Source organism: Cannabis sativa, chromosome 4 (assembly GCF_029168945.1).
Source record: "Cannabis sativa cultivar Pink pepper isolate KNU-18-1 chromosome 4, ASM2916894v1, whole genome shotgun sequence".
Classification (NCBI taxonomy): Eukaryota; Viridiplantae; Streptophyta; class Magnoliopsida; order Rosales; family Cannabaceae; genus Cannabis; species Cannabis sativa.
The window spans coordinates 70999892-71010863 of NC_083604.1; the positions used below are offsets into that span (position 1 = coordinate 70999892).

At 31.9% G+C, this 10972-nt stretch overlaps 1 protein-coding gene across 1 annotated transcript; it reads left to right on the plus strand.

Annotated features, from left to right (window-relative positions):
- The first annotated feature begins 1370 nt into the window (after positions 1–1370).
- Positions 1371–2167, plus strand: LOC115713026 (large ribosomal subunit protein uL24z). The gene has a single exon (XM_030641498.2). The coding sequence runs from the start codon at positions 1544–1546 to the stop codon at positions 1982–1984; it is 441 nt and encodes a 146-aa protein (XP_030497358.1). The 5' UTR covers positions 1371–1543; the 3' UTR covers positions 1985–2167.
- Positions 2168–10972: the final 8805 nt, after the last annotated feature.

Genomic DNA, 10972 nt, shown 5'->3' on the forward strand with positions numbered 1-10972 from the left:
GTTACATTAAATCAAAACTCATGAAAATAGGGATATTAATTGGCTATTATTGTGGACTCAGTTAAGGCAAGTATCTCTGAAGATATTTAAAAAATTCTTCAGGTTGGCCATTCACGCTTCGTGGCTCACATCGCTTAGGTCTTAAGCTCGTTCAGAGGTTTCATTATTAACAAGCATGATCGATACAAACTGGTGTCATACTCCACTTAGGGGCGATTTCCTTACCACGTGTAAAAATATTTCAAATTCCGTAAAATTGTATTTTTGTATTTTTTTTATTGTTTTTGTGTATTTGTGAAATAATTCTTAAAAAAATGCCATAAAAAAGTCAATCCTTAATATTTTCTTTGAGGAAATTACATTGCATATGTACTTTACTTTATTTGTTTTAATTTTTATCTTCATTTTTATATCCTTTAAGATATGTCAACTTTTATAGATGATGTCCCAATTATACTCTTTAGGTTAATGTAAATTATATGCTAGACTTAAGTAGAGAGTGAGGGTATATTGGGCAATCCATTCAAAAAAGTGGGTATATTTTCATAAAATATAATATACGGGTATTTTTGATTAATGGATAAAAAAGATTTTTTCAACTTATCCCATTTTCTTTAAGAAATTTACATGGTATACTAACTTTTGCCATTTTTTTTACAAAAATACTACAAGGCGGTATTTTTTACTTTTTTACTGTATTTTTTTATAAGTTTCGTGTGCAGTATACCGTGTTAAGTTTCTACTAGTGTTCTACTGGTGTTTTTTAGTTGTTCTACTGTTGTTTTGAGTTGTTCTGTTTTGTTGTCTACTGGTGTTTTATAAAAACACAGTATTTTTGAAAACTTTTCCGTGTGACAATATTTTTGTTAACGTTAACCCAAATTCCAATATTTTTGTAAGTTTCCCTTTTCTTTTGTGTAATTTCTACATACCTAGTGTATAAGAGCCTGAGAAAATTACACTCTATACCCTTTTTATATTGTCCTCTATTATTTTTACCCTCTTTTTTAAAGTATATCATTTTTACCTCTTTTTTTAAATATTGTACAAATTTTGCCCCTCTCACTTCAAGATACTCTCCATCTGACTCTCTTATGTCAGGGTTTTTGGGTACAATATATATAAAAAGAGGTATGTTTCAATTAAATATAAAATTAGGAGTAAATTTAATTAATTAATTAATAAAAGTGGTATTTTTCAACTTACCCCTAAAGCCCAGCTTATGCTTCACCTCGACCGAAACCCAGTTTGAAATACGGCCCATTAATGGATGGGTACAAATACTTGGCCCACAATACTAGAGACTTGGGCCTCATTTTATGAAGCCCGTGTATGATTGATCCATTTAAGAGAAAACTAAGAAATAAGAAAAGAGAAGAAACCCTAGTTCACTCGCGTACCACACACAGCAACACGGTTTGAAACGACAGCGTTTAAGTGAAAAACGCATGTTTATAAAAGCCCTAGAAACCCTTAACCATCAGCTTCCTCTGTCATTTGCCGTCACCCGAACCCCAGAGAGAGAAAAACCCTAGGAGCAAAGATGAAGTACAACCCGAGGGTCACCAGCTCCCGCCGCAAGAACAGGAAGGCTCATTTCACAGCACCCTCCAGCGTGAGGCGTGTGCTTATGAGCGCACCGCTCTCATCCGATCTCCGTTCCAAGTACAATGTTAGGTCTATGCCCGTCCGCAAAGACGACGAGGTTCAGGTCGTCCGTGGTACCTACAAGGGTCGCGAGGGAAAGGTCGTTCAGGTGTATCGCCGGAAATGGGTCATCCACATCGAGCGCATCACAAGGGAGAAGGTCAATGGCTCCACCGTGAACGTTGGTATCAACCCATCTAAGGTTGTTATCACCAAGCTTAGACTTGATAAGGACAGGAAGTCACTTCTCGATCGCAAGGCTAAGGGTCGTGCCGCCGCGGACAAGGACAAGGGTACCAAGTTCACCGCCGAGGATATCATGCAGAACGTCGATTAAATGGGGAGTAATAGCTTTTTTTTGTTATCCGTTTTTGGTTTAAGAATCTTATAATTTTTAGATCTATCTTCTCTGTTTTGGGTTACTGTTGTTTTAAATTATTATTAGGTTTCGACGTTTTGTTTGAGATACTATTGAGACAAATGGAAAGATTTTATTTCAATTTTAAATCATGGTTTCTTATGCTCTTGAGGGTTTAAAGAATTTGCTCTCAATTTTGTGCTGCCTGAATGAAATATATCTATGTTATTGTGTATTTAATTTTCTGTGTGCTGATTACCAACTGATACCTAGTTGAAATTGTTCTACACTTTGTTCCCCATTGCCTTTTTGTTTTGCTTGATTCTGTGCTTGAGCTTCGCGTTACTTAATTAGTGTGGATTGTTTATGAACGAGTAGTTGCTTTTCATTACTCAATGGGCATTGGTTCGAAATTTACCATTTAAATATTTTCATTTCCATGTATTTCTTGAAAGTGGTATTTTGCCTTCTCATAAGTTCTTATAAGTGGTATTTTGCCTTCTCATTGTTATGTAGTCGTTTTTCTTTTGTCTAACAGGAATTGACAGATTATATTGCATCATTTGATGATTCTTGTTAGGTAATTGCTTTTCTTTGATCAAATTTTAATGTTCTACTATTTTACATAGATGAATGAATCCTTGATATAGTATCTTTCCATTGCTTCATGGGTTTCTTTTCTACTATTCTAATTAAGATATAACTTAATTTTTGTTAGCTTTATAAATATTTTGGTATTCTAATTCCAATTAAGCTGATGTTAGGTTGTTTCCAAAATCTGTCTAACTTGAGTTATCGTACTTGATAATGTGCTAAATCGACTAAGAATAATGTGGTAATTTCTCAATGGAGTCTCCAATATGCATTGGTTTTGCTTCTCAATCTATTCATAGAAGTTGTTGCGTTTTGTGTGTTCAAATTGTTTGTAAACCACTGTGTTTTTACTTTGAGATTGGATAGTTTTAAATTGTGTTAGACGATTATTGCTGAAATTACGAGTGTTTACTCTTCAATGACTTAATTATGTTACGATTTAGTGTTATGTTTTTAAATTGGGTAAAGAAATTCTTTCAAATAAATAAGGACTAAGAAATCGTATTTGATTAATGGTGATGTTTTGAAATTGGATTGAAGATAAGTGTTGGATTAATAATTGATGACCTTTAGTTATTATATATTTTATTTTAATTATTGCTGTTCTTTTATGACATTACTAATGTAACCGAATAGTTTCATTCATTTTGGACAGCTTTTAGAAAGATCATCGATAGATATAAAATCAAATATAACATACAAGTAATGAACATTATATTTGAGATTAATAATATGTGAACATAAATTCAACAATTATTTAAGATAACACTAAGCAAAGTTGACCAAGTAAAATCAAAACAAAGTAGTTCATGCAATGGTGAATGAGACACCCAACAAATCAGAGGGTACCTTGTTCCGGCACCATTGAAAGGTAACTCCTGGCATTGCCAAATAAGCAACCTGCTGGAAAAGCTAATGTCTAAGTCCCAAGGTTAACTGGAAAATCAAATCCCACCTGTCCGCAAACCTGGTGAAGGGACTTGATAAATTCTAGAAGAGCGTGGTTCAATCTTTACCATCATGCGCGATGAGTGTCTTTTTACTTTCTGTGGGGATGTGTACAGATCTTGTGCAGTTGATTTTAAAATTGGGACGGAATGAGCTCATAAACACTAGGGTTTTAGTCTTTTCATGATTTTAATTTGTTTGTGCTTGAGAAATAAGGTTGGCTCATCTTTGGTTACGAAAGTTTTTAGAGCTTGCCATTTTCTTGTGATTTCTTGCATTATGAGTTGGGGTTCGAATTCTAATTTTATTTGGAGATGTGTGAAGGAAATCCAATGTACTCTTAAAGATGGACTTTGACATCGGGTTGGGTTTGGTTGAAGAGATGGGAGTGTGATGAGGATCTGATTAGGTGCATACAACTATCTTAGGCATTCTTTAAGTTTATCTCATGGGGAGGATTTTTGGTTTTAGGAGAAAGAGACTAATAGAGTCTATTCTGTAAAGAGTGCTTACAGGTGGTTTCTGTCTCCGAAAATTGAAAACTATAGTTATGATAGCATGGGCTTTTGGAAGAAATTATGGCAACTCAAGGTTCTCCAAAGGTGACCATGTGTTGTGTGATGTAGTGGTAGAGAAGTTTTGACTGACATCCTTCTTTGCTTGGGTCAAATGTTCGAATCTCACCACAACTCCTCATTGAGATGGATTATACTTGGCCTTGGGAGGCTAGCTTGCCGTGGCGATGCCATCTTTAAGGATGAGAACCCTCATGAAGTACATACCGATGATTCAACTAAGACAGGATAAGGTATAAAGCCCCTATAGCCGGCACATAGTCTTAGAATGGCCAAAACTACCTAAGGAGTGGGGAAGAGATTTGCATGACATGATCCTCTTATTTTTCAACAAAAGAAAAAAGGTTCTCCAAAAGTGAAAGATATTATTTAGCGAGCGGTTTCCCATTGTTAGCCTCCTAAGATGAATTTTTGTGATAAGAAAATCTCTATTGACCACTTGTCCTTTTTGTGATGTTTGTAGTGAAATAACATTATATTGTTTAATGTCGTGTGGGTTTTCATGGAGCTTTTGGGTCGCAGCGGGGTTAGATTTGGTAGGCCTTGAATTTCATTCTTTCTTTGTCTGACTTGGTGCGGTGACGAGTAGGGTAGATGAGGATAGATTAGGGAGATCTGTGATGCTTTGTAGGGCCATTTGGACCATGAGATAGTGTGGCATCAAATAAGAAGGAGAGTGGAGGATGTGTTGTCATTTTCTTCATTAACTCTTCATCAATGGATTAGTGCTCAAGGTGTAAGGGATATCTCTTCACTTAACTTGTTACTAGCATGTGATGGGGCTGAGTGTTGGACTAAACTTGTGATGAATTTAATTAAAATTAAGGCTAATTAGGATTTTTTTCCCCCTGAACTTTGACATATATCAAATCATGCTCCCTGAACTTTTTTGGCCGTTAAAGATTCTCCCTGAACTATTGAGATTGTTAGATTTAAGGACTTTTGTCTAATTTCATTTAATTTTACTGTTTCAGTGATTGTTTATGTACTAAACCATGCTCTCCAGACTTTGATATCTACCAAATCATGTCCCTCAAACTTTGATACTAAATCATGCCCCCTGAACTTTCATCTATGTTAGAATTTTCTTACTAAAATTAAATAAAAGTCTTTAAATTTAACAATCTCAATAGTTCAGGGAAAATTTTTAACGGCCAAAAAAGTTTAGGGAGCATGATTTAGTACATTTCAAAGTTTGGGGGGGGGGGGGGGTGAATACTAATTAGCCATATAGATACAACTATTTTTGAGGAAGATAGACAATTTGACTATATTTTTGTTGTTCGAAATTCGAGGAGGGAATTATTAGCAGTTATTGCTTCTTATTCGTAAGGGGTGGTATCTCTTTCTGTAGTAGAAGTGATGCAAATTAAGGAGGTTCTTAGTTCGTTGAAATCTCAGAGTTATTCCAGAGTGGAGGTTAAATTAAATAGTCATGTTGTTTAAGAGTGATGGAGATGATAGTAACATTCTATTTAAGAGTAAAATTGTAAGGAAAGCATAAAAAAAAAAAAATTCTTTATTAAAATTACTATAGTACTTTTTTTTTAATATAAATATTTGTTAATTTATTAAATAGAAATGATTTTAGTATTTGGTATATTTAGTAATTTACTTTATTTTTTTCTTAAATCTTTCAAAAGTTGAAGGAATTTAGAAGGAGACCTTTTTTCTCTGATCAAATCCACCAAAGGAGAAAGGAAGCAAGAGACCCAATTTGTTATTGAAAATAATTAAGAGCAATTCCATCAACTTCTCTATATATTTAAAATATTTTATTAAAATTCTATTTTTCTCTACATTATTTAAATAATATATTTATAATACATATAATAAAATTTAGGGGAATTATCCCATATACTGTTTTTTTAATTTATTTTTTTAAATTTACTGTTTGAGTTTCTAAAGTAGTTGCAATAGGGGTTTTTATACGATTTTTTGTTGGAATTTAAGTTGCAGCGCTAATTGCAATAGGAATTTCAACGTAGAATTCCGTAAAAATGCAAAAAAAAAAATTATTTTAAAGTGTAAAAAATAAAAAAAACCCATAAAATTTATATATTATATATTATATAAATACTTATACTATAAATCAACCAAAAGACACTAAAAGTAATAAAACCTAGGAATATTGTAGCTACATTTAGCAAATCACTGAGCTAAAATTTTGAGTTGTAATAGCTATCTATTGGATGGCATTTTTAAACACATTTTTTTGAACTTAGTTATATTTTTACTTTTGTATCTATTTTACATTAGCTATTGTGAGTGTTCTCATTTTTTTTTTATTTTCCTTCAAATTTTTACATTACACTATAAATATATCTTCTTTAAAATACATTACTAAAATTCTATATTTTTTTTTAAAAAAAATTAATATATTTTATTCATTTCAAACATATAATATTGATATTGATACATAACCCAATATAAAAAAAATAAAATCTTTTTTTTGTAAGGAAAAAATATTTAATCTTTAAAATAGAAGAGTTTAAAATATCTTAGAACTTTTTTCAGTTATAATTAAAAAAAAAAAAGCAACAATATTACAGAAATATTGTGGGTTGGCCAAATAAATATTTATAAAGTCCAATAAAAAAATTACAAAATTAACTCTTACACACACCTTCAACACACACAATCCATGCTTTATGGAAACAAAACATTCGTGCGATTAAAACAGGTCAGCAACGATGAATCAACTTCATTAGATCAAGAAACAACACTAATTCCGACGATGTCACCTGAGAAGAAGAACAAAATCAAATCAAACAACAATAATTATTGACTGATGCAAAAATTTGTAGAAAAACTGGTTTAGAACATAAATTCAACCTTAAATTAAAATCAAATTTCATAAAACTAATTCTCATAAATTCAATTTGCATATTCATAAAGTAGATGCCTACAACACATGCATTACTTCTAGTTATATGTTGTATTTCTATTTCTTTACAGTTTTTTCATAGTTGATTGGCCATAATTGATATTTGAAAATGTCAAGAAGGGGACCCAATTCCGTTTCTCATATTTTACAATGGACAGGTTGATACAAGATTGAATTATGTAAATTACAAAGCTAGTGGCGAATTCATCTCAAGGAATTACAAATATGAACAACTAGTACAAAAGTTGAAACAAGTGCTGGAATGCAACCAAGAAAATACTCAATTGCATCTGAAATATCTAAATACATGGTTCATACATAATTATCAATACGTTGTTATGCATTGTCTAATAGTTGTCTTATTAATATCTTAGTTATTATACAAGTTTGTTATCATTGTTTTTCGGTTTTATTTACATTTAATACTCAAGCATATAGGTAAACTTTATAAATGAAAATATGTTTGAAGTGGTACAATAAAAAAGGTCATGAATGGTCAACCTGAAAGATAAAATATGCACGTTCAACATAAACCAAAAAAAGGAAATGTCATGTGCTCATGCTCTTGTTGTGATTAATTACACATGAATAGATGCAATAAATGTGGCCAAAAAGGTCACCCCCGGAAGACATGTCATAACTAAGCAATTAGACAGAAATTGTTCCTTTAATAGTAATGCATGTGAGACATTATATGTGACACGTTAATGCAAAGTTCCAAATAGTTTACTATTACATTGTATTTTTTTTTCAATAGTTGCACAACAATTGATTTAAAGTTGTATCACATATGATAAATATAAACAAAGTCATAAAGTATTATCAACATCTTATTTGATATGTTAATGCAAAGTGCCAAATAGTTTGCTATTACATTGTCTTTTTTGTTTTGAGAATATGTTCTTCAATAAGAAAAAGTAATAAAACCATCAAATAAATAAAAGTCTAAACATCTTGGTTTATAACAATTAAAAAAGAACAATAACTGTCAAGACACTGCAACAATCACTTCCTTGGGATTGCCCTGTTGTACTCAACAAAAGACTATGAACAACTTGAGGATATAATTTTTGCTCTTAATACCCAAAAAATGACCGAATTGAGTGGTATGAAACATTGTCATCACATCTTTTATTTTTCATAATCTTTTCAATAACATTGTAAGTGCAAGTAGAATAACACTTGGACCTGAAATAGTCAGACAGGTAAAATTTATAGACAGCTAAAACACAACAATAAAGATAAAATAAGAAACTACAAAACAACTAATAAACAACGATAAATCAACATAACTATGAAAAATTTACAAATGAAATACTAAATCTTAAAAACCAAATCAACATAAAAAGATCACCAAAAATAATATTAAGAAAAAAACGACTCAACTTAAAGAAGTAGAAAAATCAAAATTGGAGATGCTTTCTTTTTTTAAGGCATTTGATCAAACATATGGTAGTTGTACCTTTATAGACAAAAACTCAACTTATAAAAAAAGATAAAATCAAAAAATTTGTAGACAAATAAACACAATTATTAACAAACAAATACATCAGCAACAAGATTTAAAAAAAATACTCAATTCAAAAATTCTATTCATAAAATTTAAACAAGAAACGAAAGAAAAACTCCGAGACCTTAATATATAAATTTTTGACAGGTAGTAACTAGTGACGATGGCACTGGAGCTTGGAGAGGAGATCTGAATCGGCAAGGCTTGAAGACGAGACCTACGGCGACAAGGATTGGAGACAAAATTTCTGACAGTAGGAGGTTGGGGGTAGCTGCCATTGAAAAAGAGAGCGGTAGAAGATGTGAGGCAAGAGGAGAATATATTTTTACAAATTGTTAATGGTTATATGTATAAAAATTTATATACCCATGTAAATGTATTTTGGTAATAAAAATTATTTTTTTTGAATTTTCATGTAAAATTTTCAACATTTATGCAGCATGTTTTTAATTAATTTATTTTTTTTAAACATATAAGAGATTTTTTTTTTTTTTCTTTTACATTTGGAAAAGTGAGATTAAAACTTGAGACCTACCCTTCGTAAAAAAAAAAGAGGAAATTACACTTAGTATGGGATTTTAAAAGTTCTTATGATAAATATGGCACATTTAAGTTTGGCCAATTTATATGGTATTTTTTATTTTTAGGTTTTTTTATGGTATTTGATATGCCATATATATGTAATTAGGTTTCTAAATCCCATATTTAATGTTTTTATTTGTTTAGGAATTTTTATTTGTCATTGATGCCGGAAAAGTCACCGGAGTTCTTTGAGGTGCTTGGGAAAAGTCACCGGAGTAGCGGTTGGTGCCGGAAAATTCGTCGGAGTTGCTGTCGGCGCCGGAAAATTCGTTGGAGTTGGCATTTTCGCCGGAAAAATCACTGAAAAATCACCAAGAAACCGGTTTCTTGAAGTCTAAGAAACCGGTTTCTTGGTGATTTTTCCGTTGACAATGCCAATTCTGACGACTTTTCTGACGCTAGCAGCTACTCCGGCGACTTTTCCGGCAGCGACAGTAAACTTCAGAAAAGTCATCAGAATTGGCATAGTCGTCGGAAAATTACCAAGAAACTGGTTTCTAGTTTCTTGATGAAGAAACCAGTTTTTTGGTAATTTTTCCGGTAATTTTTCTGACGACAATGGCAATTATGACGAATTTTCTAGCATTGGTAGCAACTCTGACGACTAATACACCGACATCTACTCCGGTGACTTTTTCGATCGACAAGAAACTCTGAGAAATTCGTCAAAATTGGCATTGTCACCGGAAAAATTATCGGACTAATCACCAAGAAACTGGTTTTTTTTCAGTTTCTTGGTAATTTTTTTTGTATTTTTTTTCTCTATTTGGTTGATTGATGAAACTGGTTTCAATTATTTTCAGTGTATATCATTTTTGTTTTGTTTTCATAATCTTTATTATTGTTGTGTAACAAAATTAGTTCCTTGATGAAGAAACCAGTTTCTTGGTGAAGAAACCAGTTTCTTGATGAAAAAACCACTTTCTTGGTGATTTTTCTAATGATTTTGCTGGCGACAATGCCAATTCTGACGACTTTTTTTACGCCGGCAATAACTCTGGCGATTTTTCCAACACCAGGAACTACTCCGGCAACTTTTTCGGCACCGACATCAAACTCCAGAATAGTCGTCATACTTGGCATTGTCACCGGTAAAATTACCGGAAAAATCACCAAGAAACCGGTTTCTAACATCAAGAAACTAGTTTCTTGGTGATTTACCGGTTTCTAACATCAAGAAACTAGTTTCTTGGTGATTTACCGGTTTCTAACATCAAGAAACTAGTTTCTTGGTGATTTTTCCAGCGACAATGCTAATTATGATGACTTTTTCGGCGCCGGCAGCAACTCCGGCGACTTTTCCGGCACCGGCGGCTACTCCGGCGACTTTCCGGTGTCGGCAGTAAACTCCGATGACTTTTCCAGCACAAGTGACAACTTCGGCAATCACTATAGTATTATTTGTTTTATTTTTTTTAAAAAATAAATATGAAGAGAATTTTAATATTTTTTATGGTAATTTAATTAAGTTTTTATTTTTTATGAATTTTAAATTCAAATTTCTTTTTAATGTTTTATATGGTTTTTTTTTAGAAAAAAACCCATATTTTTAGTTTGATTGGTTAGATAATGCCATATTTAGTGGCATTTACTTTTTATGCCATATTTATCATAACCTTAATAATTTTTCCCATATTTTTGAAAATAGCCCAAAAAAAAATATATATATAATACCACTAAACTATACCCATAACACAGAAAAAAATACCCATAACCACAGACAATCTCTGAGTGCTTTAAATCTATATTAGCGTAAATTTTGTAATAAAAATGTTCCCTTTTTTTTAAGAAAGGAAAACTTGGCAGTCAGTGACACATTTTTCCCTTTAAAGCGTATGATTTTTCACGGGTATAAATTCCATTATAAAAAA